The sequence below is a fragment of the Amblyomma americanum genome, chromosome 8 (genome assembly GCF_052857255.1).
Source record: "Amblyomma americanum isolate KBUSLIRL-KWMA chromosome 8, ASM5285725v1, whole genome shotgun sequence".
In the NCBI taxonomy this organism is placed as follows: domain Eukaryota; kingdom Metazoa; phylum Arthropoda; class Arachnida; order Ixodida; family Ixodidae; genus Amblyomma; species Amblyomma americanum.
In genome coordinates, this window is record NC_135504.1 from 38,658,687 (window position 1) to 38,675,917 (window position 17,231).

The 17,231-nt window shown below is 49.1% G+C and overlaps 1 protein-coding gene across 5 annotated transcripts; it reads right to left on the reverse strand.

The window, feature by feature from the left end:
• Positions 1 to 483: 483 nt before the first annotated feature.
• On the reverse strand, positions 484 to 16,353 carry LOC144101401 (uncharacterized). 5 transcript variants are annotated; one of them, XM_077634549.1, is made up of 5 exons: positions 16,201 to 16,353; positions 5,420 to 6,161; positions 3,704 to 5,320; positions 1,785 to 2,267; positions 484 to 740 (listed from the first exon to the last, which is right to left on the reverse strand). In XM_077634549.1, exons 1-4 carry the CDS (start codon positions 16,210 to 16,212, stop codon positions 1,789 to 1,791), a joined length of 2,850 nt encoding a protein of 949 aa, XP_077490675.1. In that variant the 5' UTR covers positions 16,213 to 16,353; the 3' UTR covers positions 484 to 740; positions 1,785 to 1,788. The 5 variants fall into 5 exon arrangements, with proteins under 5 accessions (XP_077490675.1, XP_077490677.1, XP_077490674.1 ...); XM_077634551.1 differs by having other exon boundaries at positions 1,785 to 2,132; positions 3,704 to 5,338; XM_077634548.1 differs by having other exon boundaries at positions 3,704 to 5,338.
• Between the last annotated feature and the right edge of the window lie 878 nt (positions 16,354 to 17,231).

Consider the following 17,231-nt stretch of genomic DNA (forward strand, 5'->3'; position numbering starts at 1 on the left):
CTACGTACTTCCCTCAATGTTACCTTGCACAAGTCTTGATACGTATAAACATCTCAGACGGGCTGTTAGTTTCATGCAAACTTGCTTCAAAACAGTTCTTCTAGCACTAGTTAGACTGCTTCGCTGCTTCTGTAGCTCGAGCTCTAATCTGAGCTCAGTAACTGCCTTCCTGACTTCATGGGGCGCATGATGCAATCTAGTGAAAAAAAACTGCCACGTCGAGACTGCGACCTGGCGAAGCGCCCAAGTAATATAGTGATGCCATAACGCGAAGGCGAGAGACAAAATGGGATTACCTGCGGTTCGCATGTTTCCCATCTTGATTCGCTGGAAAAAAGAAAAAAAAATTGCGAAAAGAAAGACGAGCGGACAGATGCGACCTCGCTTACGTATGCGAACTGCCCAAGGTCGCCGACGCTCAGCGACGACCTGTTTCCTTCCTTCCTTCTTAGGTCGGAGAGAAAGGGAGCAGATGCGCGTAGATAGCGGGATGTGTCTGGTTTTTATTCGCGCGAACACTCTCGACCCTCGCTGGGAGCACTCCGGCGGATGGCTGCACCGTCGCCGGCTCTGTCCTGGTTATCCTGGACTCGCCTCGAACCGGGAGCGGGGGAGGACGAAAGAAAAGAAGGGAATGCTGGAATAAATAGAAGATCGCGCGCCTCGGCTCTCTGGCTTTCATGACGTCGACATCCGCGTGGGTTGGGAAGGGTGGGCTGGACGGTCCTCTGGATGGGGCCCTGCGTGCAAGAGTCCGCGGTACGCGAGTGAACACCACGTCACACGGGCGCCGCACCTTGCAGGTCGAGAAATTCACGAATTATTTCACTCTGTGCTCTAAAGTAGCGAAAATAAAAAGCGTTACTGATTTTGCAGATGCCCAGAGCATACCGTTTAGAGTGGGGTTCAAAGATGCTTTGTGAATCAGGACCACAAGAATGTTTAGTTTGGTGGAAAACCTCATTAAGTACTATACGCCGGTTCCTTCAACAAGAAAACGGCTCACGAGTGATCCTACTGGTTAGGTTCGGCCTGCTACTTGAGCAGTTATCGTCGGAGTGTTTATTAGTCGTTACACTATATATTAAAAGACAGTGCACTCGGGGAAATATTTGAGCCACAACATGCTTTAAAGGCTATCTGCGCCATCATTTGAGACAATAGGGAGTGCCTAATTCTGGGAGCCTTCAGGTATCCCAGGACTGAACCACATGAAAAGTCGATGTCCAGCATAGCACCTTCGTACCCCCACCTGCATGATTCCTGCATGGTACACGATCATGACAATCATATGCGTGTGCCATCGCGATGTAGGCGACGCAGCACAGACAAACGTGAAAATGGCCACTCGTTAATGAATTTCATCGAGGCTTCACACGCACAGATGTGCACCATCATCATCATCATCATCAGCAGCAGCAGCAGCAGCAGCAGCAGCAGCAGCAGCAGCAGCAGCAGCAGCAGCAGCAGCAGCAGCATCTAAAACACAAAGTAAAGCACTTCACTACACATAATGTCCCATTTTACATTTACATTCGATGACTATGTCTCTGGCCATGTGCTGACTGTGATTGCATGCATGTAAGCGGGTTTGAGGCCTTAGTAAAGTTCAGTCCCTAGCTACATATTCTCCTGTCCGTGTTTGTTCCTGTTCTTCTTCGCGGTGCTCTGCACTCAGCTTTGTTTATCAGCGACTAGCTCCGCTAAAAATAGTATTAGTACACGAGCACCAGCTGTCATTCACGCATGCCACCATGGCTGCACTCCGCTGAACGCGAGCCTACCGTTCTACTTCTTCTTGAGCGTCTGGAGCGGCTGCACGCTGGGGTCCACGGTGTACTTGAGGGTGGTCGTCGGGCCGTACGTGAGGTAGCGCTGAGTGTAGTGCTGAATGGCGGCTGGAATGGCCTGCGAGGTGACCACAGCTGGTGCCTCGTGGTGCACCACGGTGGCGGCCGGCGCGGACACTACGGCGGCCGGAGTGGCGTGGCTGTAGCGCACGCCTCCGAGGCCGTAGCCGTAGCCGTAGGTGATGAGCTGCCTCAGCTCGGCGGCCGTGGGCACGTGGTGAACGACAGCGCCAGCGGCGGGAACGGCGGCGCCGTGGTACGCGATGCCGTACGCGGCGTTACCTGGGAGGACATTCGTGACCGCCACGGGGGCAGACACAGGGTGGATGAGGGCCGCTCCGTGGAGGGCGCCCTGAACGGCGGCGTCGAGACCACCGGCGTAGCGGAGTCCTCCGACTCCGAACATGATATCCTGGCCTGCGGCGTGTGCACAGATGGCGGTAGTAAAGTTAATGGCGTTTATTAATGGATAACTGCTCTATGTAGGGCCACACCACCGGCGAGGAACAGGTCTCTTCCTCCTGGTTGGCGCTATCCCAAGCATCGAAAGCCATCGAAACATTGCACTTAATGTCATTCTTCGTATAATATATCGCGTTACATATTCTCGAGAACTAATAACACTTACTGATGTGCTGCCTACCAGTAGCGAAATCAACACTTCAGACCTTTCTCTCTCTACGTTAAGGCTAGCTCGTATTGAGTAAAAAAAAAATGCTTTCTTACCACCTCTTTTTTCTTTCATTTTGTACTTCTATGTAATGTGCCTAATTACAAAAATTAAGCAATTAAGTGTTTACAAAAACTGCAGATCAATTTTGAATTTTTTTCTTGCACTTGATTGTCAAGTATTATGTGTTCAAAAAAATTTTAATTTCTTTTTGTCATGGTTTTTCATAATGTGGTGCCTTATTCCTGTCTTACTCGCTCGCAACGACATCTTCAGCGAAAGCGTATTGCCTTCAGCTTTGGTGAAATACCAACATGATTAGGCAGTTTTTCATCTAGCATGAGGGACAGAATAGATGGCGCGATATCATCTAAATAAACAGCTTAATTATACTGTGGGCGAATTCCTCGTATCCAAGTGTCTTCATTCCATATGAACGAATTCATGCAATCTTCAAAGAATTTCAACCAATGGACAAATAAATTAATAGAACATGAAATGAATAAATTAAAAGGACAATGAAACGCTAAAATTGTCTCTTTAGCCGCATTAGAGTACAGAATCTTTGTCTAAACTTGTCATCCAGGCTGTCATGATCTAAATTTGTAAACAAGTTTCTCATTAAACCTTCGTTGCTCTTTACGGCCAAGATTACGTATCAAGAACCTATTTGTTACGTTTCATGTATGAAAACTGGGTGCTAGCAATGTACCCTGCAATTCGTACTCTCCTTGCAAAACCGGGCTGATGACCAAAAAATATTGATAAGAACATTGATAGTGTCCACTAAATTGACATATCGCTTCATTAAAAACAGTAGCTTGACGTACTCTTTCATGTTTCAGCTCATCAACTGATTCACTTTTGCTCCTATTATCACCCTAGCGGCAGAACTGGCGCCTTCCTTCTACATGCTGAACTATCTCTTTTCGTAGTAATTTGAAAATGAATGCAATTAGAGCCTGTACACCAGCAGCCTAAAGGCATTTTGTAACACACTAATATACAATATTTTTTTATTTACTCTTCCTTAACCTAAATTTAAACACCACTCAGAATTTAAAAGCCAGGCAGTTTGTAACTAGACACCATAACGCACTCATTCTCAAGGCTCTCCCTATTCATAAACGAAACTGACACTGAGGAAGATGACATCGTCACCTCATCAAAGCTGTTCTCTCACCTGGAGCGTAGGAAATGGCACCCGCTGGGTGACCAACGACGGTTGTAGCGACGGCAGGTCCGTGCACAACAGCTCCCGGAACCTGGTGGACAATAGCCTGCCCTGGGGTAGTCACAGTGGCAGTCCTGTAAGTGGTCACGGCAGCTCCGCTGACTGGGGCAACAAGAGCGCCAGTAGCAACGCCTGGCTGGTGGACAACGGCTACACCCGGCTGCTGGACGACAGCAGCCCCTGGAGTAGAGACCGCTGAGGTCCTGTACGTGGTAACAGCACCTCCAGTCACTGGGGCGCCGAAGGCACCCGTGGCGAAGCCTGGCTGGTGCACAACGGCCACACCCGGCTGCTGGACAAGAGTGGCGCCCGGAGCGCCAACTGTAGCGGTCCTGTAGGTAGTCACGGCACCACCGGTGACAGGAGAGACAAAGGTGCCTGGCTGCTGAACGACGTGGACAGTGGGCTGCTGCACGGCTGTGGTCCTGTAGGTAGTAACTCCAGGCTGCTGAACGACAGTGGCGGTGGGGGCAGTAAGGGTAGCAGTTCTATAGGTAGTGACAGCGCCTGGACGCTGGACGACGGTGGCCGTAGGAGCAGAGATGGTAGCCGTCCTGTACGTGGTGACGGCAGAGCCTGGAACCTGCTGCACGATGGCACCTCCTGGAGTGGTGACGGTCTTGACGCCAGTGATGGCAAAGCCAGGCTGCTGCTGGACAACAGCGGAACCAGGCACAGTGTAGGTCCTGACTCCGGTGACAGCGAATCCAGGCCGCTGAACGACGGCGGCACCAGGTGCAGTGATGGTGGCCGTTCTGTACGTGGTGACGCCCGGGACTTGCTGCACGACGGCGGAGCCAGGCGTGGTGACGGTCCTAACACCACTGATGGCGAGACCAGGCTGTTGGACAAGGGTGGCACCAGGAGCTGTCACGGTGGCGGTTCTGTAAGTCGTGACGGCTGGACCAGGAGCGGTGTGCACGATAGCGCTACCGGGAGCCGAGACGGTAGCAGTTTTGTAAGTTGTCACCGCGGAGCCTGGAGTTGTGATAGCAACGCCGGGAACGTGATGAAGAACTGCGGCACCGGGGGTGTGCAGAAGTCCGAGGCCTTCGCCATGAACAACGGCTCCGGGGTGGTACAGGGTGCCGTAGCGGGTGCCGCCCAGGCCGTATCCATAGCCGAAGTTAACTGGCCTCGTGTGGTAGTGGATTTCAGGAATACCAATAGTGCGAGTTCCGTAGCCGAGGCCGTAGACGTAGCCTGGAGTGTGCTGCACAACAGCCGCTCCCGGTTGGGTGACAGTTGTCTGACCGTAGCCCACGCCATAGCCCACGGCTCCTGGGTGAATGGTGGCAGAGCCTGGCTGGTAGGTTAGGGTTCCAACACCGTAGGCTGTTCCTGGCTTCACGGTAGTTACAGCAGAGCCGGGCTGGTAGGTAACAGTGTTGATGTTGTAGGCCTGTCCTGGCCTGTAAGTAGTCACCGTCGATCCTGGTTGGTAGGTGACGGCTCCGTAGCCGTAAGCCGCTCCTGGCCTCACCGTGGTGATAGCCTGTCCAGGACGGTAAGCCACAGCCCCGTAGCCGTAAGCGGCTCCAGGGTGCACCGTGGTCACAGCCTGACCTGGATGAACAAGCAGGCCTGCGCCATAGTGCGCACCGCCAATTCCGTAACCGAAGCCATAAACGCCGCCTGGCCGGACAAGTGTGAGACCGTAAGTACCTCCGAGTCCGTAGGCGCCTTGGGTGGTATAATAGGCTCCAGGAATGTGGCTGACCGCCACACCTCCGGGCTGCACCACGCGATGCTGAGTGACTGCGATGCCCGGCACCTGGGCTACTGCCACGCCCGGCTGGACGACGCGCTGCTGAGTCTGTGTTACCGTGACCGCCGGCTGCTGCTGGGTGACCGTGACAGCGGGCTGGACAACGCGGTGCTGAGTGATGGCGAATCCGGGCTGCTGAGTCAGCGTGATGCCAGGCTGCACCACACGCTGCTGGGTGACCGTGACAGCTGGCTGCTGCTGAGTCACCGTCACAGCGGGTTGCAGGACCCGCTGCTGAGTGAGCGTGATAGCCGGCTGGACAACGCGTATGGCAGGCTGAACGACGCGCTGCTGGGTGATGGTGACAGCTGGTCGCTGCTGTGTCACAGTGACAGCAGGTTGCACTACCCTCTGTTGGGTGACAGTGATTGCAGGCTGCTGCTGCTGAGTCACCGTGACAGCCGGCTGCGACACCGAGACACCATGAGTGTCAGTGATGGGAGGCCCATGAACTGTGGTTCCTGAGTGACCCCTGGCTACGGTTGGTATGCCAGCAGGAATCACCCCTCCACTCTGGTGGTACTGGATGGCACCAGGACCACGGGCCACGTAGCCGACGTTGCCGACCTTGGCAATGTCCAGGTGGTGGAGGCCATCGCCAAACGCGCTCCCCAACAGGCCCAAGAACACGGTGGCCACCTGCAGACAATATAAGAGCGATTTGATTACATTTTATTTTATTTTGCAATACTGCCAGCCGCCTTTTAACGGCCAAAGGAGGAATGGAAAGAGTGAAAGGTTCATATGGAAACAGGAGCGTTCGTGGTATACATCGAGGTGTGACGCAAAATAAACGAAAGAAAAGGCACAACAAAATACATCAGCAGCGGGGCTTGTGCAAAGTTCTACGGACGTATGTGCATTGCGAGAGGAGATAGGGACCGCGCAAATTTCCGAATTTCGATTAGATATTCAACATATTCAGCAATACTACGTAGAACTTGAAGGTCATGGGAAGTTCAGGAGTGTTTGCGATTCTGTTCTAGTGAGATGTATGCTGTTTTACTCTCTAAACGTGTAGAGAAGTCAAACCTACACCGTAATTTTCGTATTATCGTCCTGTGCAACTCATTCACTAATACTCTCATTTGCCCCAATGAAACATTGCTTTTACAGGTAGAATTTCTTTTCATAGATGAACACGGTAGAGAAGAAATTGCATTTTTTAATACATAGAGGTCTTCTCATAGTCGGTCATTCGTAACGCTACATGTTTGGCAACTTCTACACTCATCCATCAATGTCAATTGCATTTTTTCTGTCACATCTAACTCGTATGGTTGCTTTAAAAAATATTTACCCAATCGTGTTGGTGTCCAGAACTTCACGGGCCTTTTGACAACTAAAATGATATCGAACCTCACTCTTCTTCAAAAACAAACTTGACCGCATTTAATGACATCAAGCGTCAGAAAAGAAGTACAATGCGGAGAATAAATCTCTCTCTCCTGAGGACTTTTTTTTGCTGGTATATAAATTAATATAATTTAGAAAAGGTTAAATAATAATTACGTTGGTGCGAAAGCAGTAGCATGTCTAAATGCGAAAATGCCGACGTCTGTCGGACTGTGACCACGAAGAGTGAATCTTCCACCCACCTGAAGCACCGCCCACGAGCCGCCTCCCCAAAGGCATCAAAATAACCGTCAGTGCACGTTAAGGATCCCCAGGTGGTCGAAATTATTCCGGAGCCCTCCACTACAGCACCTATTTCTCTCGTTATTCTTTCACTCTCACCTTCCTCCCCATCCTTACGGTGCGATTCGGGTGTCTCTGCGATATGTGAGGAATGTGCAGTTTCCAGCTGGTGTTGTACTTGGCAAATGGGTATAAACAGTTCAAGATGCGGAAAAATGACAGTAACACGAAAGAAACAACCGCTCCAATGCACATACAAAATCAATGGCCTTCCGATCAACTCAGTGACTCAGGTGAAATATCTTGGGGTAACCATGACATCCAACCTGAACTGGAGCGTACACATCCAGTCCATTGTCTCAGCAGCGTCCAAAAAACTTCGATTATTAAAGCACCGCCTAAAGCATTGCACGAGCAAAACTAAACTGACAGCATACACATCACTTGTGCGTCCAGTGCTCGAATACGCCGACGCTGTATGGGATCCGCACACAAAAACGGATATAAAAAATCTTGAAGGCGTCCAGAAGAAAGCACTCCGGTTTATTTACCACGCTTATGGTCGTCAGGTCTCGGTGTCTGATTTGCTCAACAGATCTGGGCTTCCCACTCTTGAATCCCGTCGCAAGCAGCACCGACTAAAAATGTTGTTCAATATCATACATAATAAAACAAAACTGAATTTTCAGAGTTACATGCAAAACAACACAACACGCCCCACCCGTAACAAACACGAAAGGACTATCTTGATGCCACGATGCCGATCAAAAGCATATTCTTGTTCCTTCTTTCCACGCTCCATTTCCGAATGGAACCGACTGCCAAGCGATATCACCAACCTGGTATCTTCAGAATCCTTCTTGTCTGCTGTTTCGGCTCATGTATCGCAGTAGCGTGTCTAGTACACAGTGTATTTCGGTTTCCTTGTTTTTATTCTGTTCACTTAGCCTGTTTGACGTCGGATGATTTGCCTGTACCTTTTTTTTTTTGCTTCCCGTTGGTCTTATTGAATTTTGTCTTCGTACTGTAATCGCCCTTTGTCGTTGTTATTTTGTTGTTACCACTTTGTAATTTTTTTCCTTTGTGCACTCCTGCCTTGACCGCCAAAGGGCAGTCGGCAGTATTTATGAAATAAATAAATAATAATAAATTACTGCGCCATTTCCTTCCTCAAAAAGCAATTTTCAACCGCCAGAAGAAAATGCAACTTCTCTCGTAAAATTTCTGCATCAGATAGCTGATCACCCCGTATATTTTTCTGTGCACTCAGACATTTGTGCTGAGGCGAATTTTTGTACTCTCTCCGTGTCAGCAATACCCGATTTCTAGTCTTTCTCATTCTGTTTTGTTGCGTGGCCAGATATTTATGGCCGCGAATTACTTTCAATAGTTCCGCAGATATGCCATACATGTTCCCACTTTTGTCCATTTCGTTGTCCATCTAGTTGTTCGTCTTGTTGTCCGTCTTGTTGTCCATCTTGCTATCCATCTTGCTATCCATCTTGCTACTTGCTATCCATCTTGCTATCCATCTTGATGTCCATCTTGTTGTCCATCTTGTACGATGATCGCATAGCCATCTCCAATTTTCGAGACCCAATAGTGCCCACGTCAGGACATTCCCCACCCTTCACAAATATTAGAATTGGTAAACCAGTCTACTAATACAAGCCGGGCATTCTTAAAACTTACCATTCCTGAAAACATCAGTTTAACGGTTTTGAATTCCCCTGCAGTGGGCATAGATTATCTCTTCATCACGTGCTTTAGTGTCAGAACCATTACTGCAGAAACTCATACCAGGCAGGGCATACGATGATCAATATCGGCATTGTGACAGCCGGTCCAAACAGCAGCTTCCTCACTTTTCAGCAATGTCCATTATTTTGAAAGGGTATTAATATATAAAATAAAAAGGAATATGGTAGTTTTCAGTTAACCACCCATTGCTTCTTAAACCAGCAGCACTGGGCCGAAAACCTCCAGGAGAACAATGGGGCACAAAATATACCCTGGAAGAGCCATGACTCGTTTTAACGTGACCTCTTTAGACTGCTGCGGCGACAGAAGCAACGGGTTTTGAGAAATATAGATTCAAGGCCTTGTGCCGAAGGCAAGCAGATGAAAAGCAAGATTCAGCGCTCTCGGCACCAACGAGTGTTTGAAAAAAAAAAAAAATCACCCCTCCGCGTTCTCTGCGGCAACAGGCAAAGCTGTGCGACGCTGGCGACACCAGGCGGCAGTGACAAGAAGCGCATACTACGCTCTGGTTTCATCAGAGGGCGCTGGTGCTGTTTACCGGATAGAGCTCCTCAATATTACCGGCGCCCATAGACTGTGTTAGTGGGTTTAGTGCTGAAAGCTAACCAAGCTGATTACATTTTTCTGGAGGTAGCAATGGCTACACAGAAAATATGATTTCAGGGGGGGGGGGGGGGGGGGGGGGGGGTGAGCGAGAGAATAATTTAATCCAGATTGAAAGAGAACTTCCATTCTTGTTTCGGAGAAATACGTGTTAGATATTTACGCATCAGCTTGAGCTGCCGCGGTGGCTCTGATGTTATGGTGCTTGACAGCTGACCCGAAGGAGGCAGGCTCGCTGCCGGCCGTGGCGGTCGAATTTCAGTGGAGGCGAAATTCTAGAGGCTCGCGTACTGTGCGATGTCGGGGCACGTTAAAGAACCTCAGGCGGTCAAAATTACCCGGAGCCCTCCACCACCGCGAACAGCGGTCGATCATTGTCACGTTCAACTGGTAATCGTCCAGTGAGGTTAGAGTAATGTAGAAAATTGGTTGAGTTGATGACTCATTAGGTTAAACTTGGCACCAGCGTAAAAGACGAATGCATAGGAGACGCACACATAGCGACTACTGGATATCAACAAGTTCTTTATTGCAGAAAGGCACACTTACATAGAAATATTAAGGCGGCGGTAAGGATTAAATGATGGCAACATGAGTGTGTTTTAGCGCACGTGTCCAGCACGTGAGACCTGTTCACGCAGTGGACACGTATGCGAACACCCACTCTTGTTGCCAGGTTCTTTTACAGCCGCCTTTGTATTTCTGTATAAGAGTGCCTCTCTGCAGTAAAGAACTTGTTGATGTCCAGTGGTTGCTATGAGTGCATCTTCTACGATATGTGTTCGGCTTGTACTCTGTGCTAAGTTTAACGAGCTATAAGGTTCTTTTTCTTGGGGGAGGGGGGGGGGAGGGGGGGGGGAGAGCTCTAACTTTGGTGGTTCGCAGGCAGGTGGTCAGAGCGGCGATATCTCTTTTACTGAAACAAAACGCAGATGCTCCTAGCTTTGATGTGCGAGCCTGCGGGGGCGGTTTATATTTTTCTCCCAAGTCAGCTGCTGGCAATGTATCCATAATGCACACAAGATTACCAGCATAAATAAAACGGACACAGCAGACCAGGAACAAACAAGACAGGACGGTGCTGCAGCACAACCCAGTCTTGTTTGTTCCTGGTCTTCTGTGTGCGCTTTATTTAGGCTGCGAATCTTGTCTGCATTATGGATAACAACCAACTCGCCCAAACCACTGTGCTATGTTATGCATGATGCTGAAGAGGAACTGATCATCGGTAACGGAAGTGCGTCATCATTGGTAACGGAAGTGCGCAGCCATCATTATTCGCTCCCAGTGTAATCTCTAATCGCCTTCCCGGCTGCTCAGGGGTGATGTGTAACAGTACGAGTAGGATATATTTTCAGAATAACGTACGACTTGAGGTATCTGTCACCGAGCCAAGTAGCTAACATGGGAACGAGGCAGCCTTGCCAACTGCACCCACATTTCACGAAAACATCCCAAGTTCTCATAAAGAAGGAAAGAAAGGGTCATTTCATACGACGCGTTTACTGCTTCCGCCGGCACCGACCTAGATACAGCTTTTTTGTGGCGCAGTCAACGCATGTCAAGTGCATCGCAAAGGTTATCGCTCTTGCAGAGGACGTAAATGGATGGGCGTTAATCGCGGCCTGAAATGTGGTTATAATTTCTGAAGTTTAAACCCAGTACTTGAGACTTTAGCTAATGTACCGTGACCAGTAATAAAAAGGCGTGTAACTTAGCGTTCTTAGGACAAATGAAAATTAGTTTCGATAGCACTTCAGTTTCGGTTCTAGGCTCTATTTTCAAGGTCAAGCAGGCTTCAGACAATGATCGGCGAAATCAGACTTAAGCTCCTGCTTAAGTGTGTGATGCAACAGCGTTTATAGGTTGATGCGCCTATATGCGGAATTGGTCATACTCTAATGTACATTCATAGATCGCTGTGAGTCCTCATACCACTCGTAGGTCCTGTCACTATGGTGCAGCGTCTAAATGATGCGCCACTGCTCTGCGATGGCACCTGCCATAAGTCTCAGATGTATCTTCCCGAGCAACCTCCCGTGACCAGTGACTTATTGAACTGCCACCTGCCAATCTGGACAGTTCGCTCACAATCCGGTGTGCAAGTTTTGGTGACGTCACAAGGTCACGCGGCCTAGATGGGGCTACCTAGAGTGCGTTGTCCACAACGCGGTGGGCACGCAGGGGTACCGTGCAGACAACGGCTAACCGGCTGTGCGCAGGCTCTACACTAAATGAAACAAGCCTCCCACCACCACCCTAGATCCACTCTAGACCACACCCGCACCCACCTTCACCCACCCAACACTACCCTTCATAGGGGTCTCACCACCAACCCATCTTCATACACCCTACTCAAGGCCTTCTACCTACTTCAATTCCATGCTGTGGCGGAATGAAAAAGCGACGGCAAAATGTAATTAAAAGACGCGTGCAGTGGGAAAGCCAGCTTCCCTCCAAAAGCTCACCCACCAGCAAGCTTCCCATCCCACCCCCTAGCTGCCATCCACACACCTTCGCCCTCAAGAAAAATTCTGTCACGTGTGTGAAACTTCGGAGTAGATTAAAAGTATTCAGTAGAATAAGAGCATCAATGTAATCACCGAGGGTAAATTCAACTGCTTTCGCAGAACAGTCCAATGAGATTTCTGATTGCTCCACACTTTTGTATGTTTTCTGCATTGTTTCAACATTATTTCCGCATGGAGCGCAAACGTCATACAACAGTCCGCATATCTTTCGAGGTTACCATATGAGGTCCATTCACTCCGCATATATTCTATAAGCCGAACCATTCACTCCACATAGATTCTGTATGCCATACATGGTCTCAATATGAAGCATATGGTATAACAGGAATCCTTATTTGGAACATAACACCTGGTTGGCACGCAAAGTAAATAAAAGCAGAAAAAAGCTCTCAAATCGCCAGAAGCTTGCGTTCCGACGACCAAGCGTAAGATGAGCATTCGCTGAGGTAAGAAGCTGCGGCACACAGTCAGAGCCTGTTACAGGCAGTTCTCAGCGTATGCTGGTACTCGGCAGCTACCTCAGTTTTGACTGGCTGCGATTGCACAAAGGCAAGCAGAGCCAAAAGACACTATGGACGTCCAATGTATTACAAAGTGAACATGGCAATGCAGCAAAAGAGCAAAAGAAAACTTGATGTTATCCATGGTCACCTATCGCGCGTCGAAACAGTTACTACCCTTTCCTCCCTATGCAGCCGCTTTTAAGCAACGATATTTTTTTCTTCTTCTTTTTCAGTGATATAGAGAGCACACCCCTGAAGCGAACTCGGAACGTAAGACGATACACCGCGCGACGGCTCAGCGCCAGAAGATTCTGCAAAGCCTTTGTCTATCCGGTTAGGTGAACGCCGAATTATCTCAACGCAAACCTGGAAGATCTCAGTCTTCGGAATCGTTCTACTACTCCACAAAAACCGTCACGCAATCACCGCAGCGGGAGCCATGTGTCCGCGACCTGCCGGTCACTGGTGCATCACAACTACGTACGCTGCGACGACGACCTTTTATCGCCTGGTGTCATCGAAGGAGCGGCGGCGTTCGACGCTGGCGCACATGTGTGGCGGCGGCCACCAGGCTTTCCGAACTGTGACCACTGCCCGTGTCGCGGTCATGAATCATGCTTTATCTCGAGTCCCGTGCTCTAGACTCTCTTGCTCCTGACGTTTGTGTGTACGCGCAGCGCCCCCTGGGCGTAGTCGTTGCCTTCCAGCTGCTTTCCACCGTTACAACACCCGTTGAGCAAATGTCTGCTTTCGAAAGAGAGCGGTTGAACTTTCGCCAAGAGCTCAGTTTCTAGGTCGTCTTTAATCCGCCGGAACAAATGCCAGGCAAACAAGGAATCAGTGAGGAAGACGACGGTACTTTTAAGCAGTAAAGACACGCAGTGCACCCTGGAGGCGGTTGCACTGCGACTGTCTCTTTAGTGAATAAAACTGAGTGGTAACCTACCGTTAGGCAATTGTGGCGGATGCAGCTTTGGCTTACTTCATGACACATTGAAGCAGTTAACAAGAGCCGTTCATGTGGATATTATCAATACGATTCATAGCATTGCCAGGAGCCCCTTCTTAGATCCGGAAGGGAACATATAGGTCGTGGTAGGTTTTGCTTCGTTCAAGCATTTGTTTTATATAATTTGGTTATCACCTCTACCGCTTCCAGCGACACCTCCGTATTTCTTGTTGTATTACTTACAACCAAACAGCGATACCCTCTAACACTCAGAGATGCACTAGCAGTATCCTTGTTCGCGACAAAGCTTCCCTTTCATGCTTCACTCGTCATGCGGCTGACATTCTGAGTTTGAAAGTGCGCGGAAAGCATACGGAGCCGTGCTAATTAATCGGCCGCGTTAAATAATAATAGCCAAGTCTCAAGACAAGGTCGCCCTCAACGAACAATTAGCAATATCCGCGTACCGATCATTCAAAAGTTTTTGAGTAGCAGTTGCTCTTTGTCCATGCCTAACAGCCTCGCTTTACCGATGACAGGTGATATATCGCATATACCCTATTACAGCTATGAAACGGCCTCGCAAATCTTCCTTCCGTTTCAAGGTTTGTTGTAAAGGTCAATCTCATATTTCGCTCCAACGGTGTTAGCGTCTACCACGTTTCTCAACATCGCTTCTTCGTGCAGCTGTTACTAATTTGGAGCCAGATGTCATTTATTCCTCGTCACACCTTCACGCCCTTAATGCCGCCATTTCCCTGCGCGCCGCTTTAAACGAAGGCTTTTTAACGAAGATTGTAATTATATAGCGTCTTATGAACTTTATGCAATGTGTGCCGTTTTCATGACCAACCGCTTGCGCTGCATTTGCACAGTGAAAGAAGCACGAATTCCATGGTCAGGTTCTTCGTAAACAACTTATATCAGCTCTCTGATCTTGCCCTGACACGTTCCATTAATCGAAGCAGGGGTAAAAACGCGACGAGCGGTGTGCGCACTGCATTCCACTTTGGAGAAAAGAAATCACAATTCTCCGTGCCCTTGGATACCCGTAAAGTCTCCCTTCATACGCTACAAGGGCATTTCAAATTGGGAACTCCAGAAACGAAATTCCGGTTGTCAGGAAGAACCATTGAATGCCGCATTAATTCACACAGGGGCGGAAGGTCTCTCTCGGTTGCAGAAAACGAAGGCCGTCGTGTTTTCTAACTTTTTCAAACATAAAACTGAACACCCGCAACGAAGAGGATGCTTTTCAGCATTTCTCTTTTTGTTCGGGAAGAAACTAGCCTGCTTAGAGCAGCATGCAGAGATAAAATTGCGCTAGAAACAGCACGTGGGTAGTAATGCTGCAGAGGAACATTGTTTAATCTGAGGTCTTTACGAAGCTGCTATCACGAACAGTTTATATTTCCGAATTATCCAGTTTTTCTTTATTCCTTATTACTTCGCGCTACTGAATGCACCAACCTTTTCTGTCATCACTTCTACTACGCTCTCCTGAAGCGTTTACTGTGAGCGCTACGTTAGACTTTAAATCACTTCTTCAAGTGTGATCGTTGACGCATGGAAACAATCACATAAGCGCGATATAATGCCAGCAGCCCTCACAGCCCTGATCGTCCACACCCGCCTCTATGTTGAGTTCGACTGTATGAAAAAAAAATGATAACTGAGCTTAACGGGTTGTTCTTTGTTCTTAAACTATAAAGTGGCTGGAGTGCAGATCGCTTGCACGCTACATTCGCAGGAATACTAAGGTGATATTTCCTGGCAGTATTTAACGCCAACGCTAAGTGTTTTCCTTCAGACACATCTTCATGTGACGTAAAAATTCGAAAATTATTCTACACAAATTAAGCACACCACCTTACACAAGTACAATATGCCTAGAAATGCTTCAAGAGAGTAATGATCAACTAGTCTGAGCACGCAGTCGTCGCGCCGAGCTTAGTTTAGCTTCAGCTACTCGCAAGAAAAAGCTGTTAAACTATTTAGCATTACTTCTAAGGCAATTTTTAGGGTAGTTAGAAAGTAATATCGGACGAATTCAGTGTTCTATGCGAAGCAGAAATACCCTCAGGACAACATGATGCTCACGCTACAAAAGCGCTAAAAAGCGTCTGCGTCACTGATCTCTGCTAAGCTAAGCATTGTGAACGGATTAACCGCTACCAAATAGGACAGCATACGAGCTACAACCTCCTACACGGCGGGCAATCCTGTTGGTATCACAGGGCAGAGTATCCAGTTGGATCCGAGAAGGAGGCAACAAAGCTGGCTCCGGCAAAAGGTCCTCAATCCCAATCCAGAACACATTTCCAAACGCCACAGTTTTAACACCGAAAAACGATGTCTTCGCGCCACAAGAGTGGCGCATATGGAAGCGTAGACCGACACGCGCAAAAGTCCGCTCTTGCGAAGGCGCGGTCTGCCGAGACCTTTGTACGGCATCACACCAGGCGGAAAGCTCGACATAGAAAGGATGTTCGCGCGCGAATTATTTCGTCTAAATTGGCGCCGATGAAGTGTATCCAGAAGTTATCCGGCTCAGCAGACGTTGGAGGAGACCGTTTGTGACGCAAGAACAAAAAAAAACAAAAAAAGCAACAGATAAAGGGCCAGCCGCGACGGCAGGACCATTGGCAAGAGACCTAAGCCTTTGAACACACGCTGGCCGGCTTTGTACTCACAAGGATTCTCATGGTTGCGCCCCCCTTCCGATGCAGCGAGACGGCCGTGCCGTCATGGGCGAACCATCTTTTTATACCGAGGATGAGTTGCGAGTCACCTCCTCACTCCTTTCTCGCCCTACCAGGGCTCGTGGCGAGGAGGTGCGCAACTGAGAGGGGTTGACCAGTCGTCCGCGGTTATATAAGAGCCGCGGAGAATCAGCACGTTGGTCGGAGAGCGCAACGGTAAACCAACGTGCCCCGTGGTTGTGCCTCTCTGGACGGAACCTTACTCTAGTCTCACTTTCTCTCCGCTCCCTTCCCTTTCCCTCTTCAGAACATTGGGAAGAAGGATGAGTACGGCTCTTCTGCAGCTGCTCTGAAGGAACGTCACCATTTTCTGCCCTCCCCCATTGCTTTCTATCTCGGCGAAGCCTTCTTTCACGCGCTTTACCGTCGCTGAAGGCCCTCTGTCCTTTCTCCTCTCCTTCTACGTGGTCCGCTGGTTTGCGGACAGGATTCTACGGAAAACCGCTACGGCCGTCCGGGCGTCCGAAGATCGGAACGATAGAAGAAAGTTTCGTCTTTCTTTTTCTCTCTTTCCCACTGCCCGTTTACTTCTCTCTTCTTCGCATTTCACACTAGCTTCGAAAACGTTCCTCTTCTGGACAGTCTAGTGGCCACTTGGAAGGCTTGAGAGGCTTTCGCACTGGAAGGTTACCGCCGGACACATCCGCTTGGATCAGGAATGCCTCGCATCCTCGCAGCGAGTGAAAGAGAGAGAGAAAGAGCACTTTCTTCTTTCTCTTCTTTTTTCTTCTTTTCATAGTTCACCTCTCTCAGTCCTTCCCTCGCCTCCTGGGCACGTCCCCTCCTCTGCACCCTTTTCCTCTTCCACGGGGACGGCGGTGATTCGGCTTCCATCCAGCAGAGCGAAGCAGTTTTAAAATTAATGCGACGACCACACAATGAGACGACACCAATAGCCATTCCAATGGGCAGCGGTGCTCACCGGGACCAGGAAAGGGAAGGAGAGGGAGGGAAGGATGGGA

Bases quoted from the DNA above. Each gene is read 5' to 3' on its own strand.
- LOC144101401 (XM_077634547.1), bottom strand. The intron at 2,268-3,703 runs GTGAGAGAACAG...CACACGCCGCAG, and splicing joins TGCCATTTCCTACGCTCCAG to GCCAGGATATCATGTTCGGA.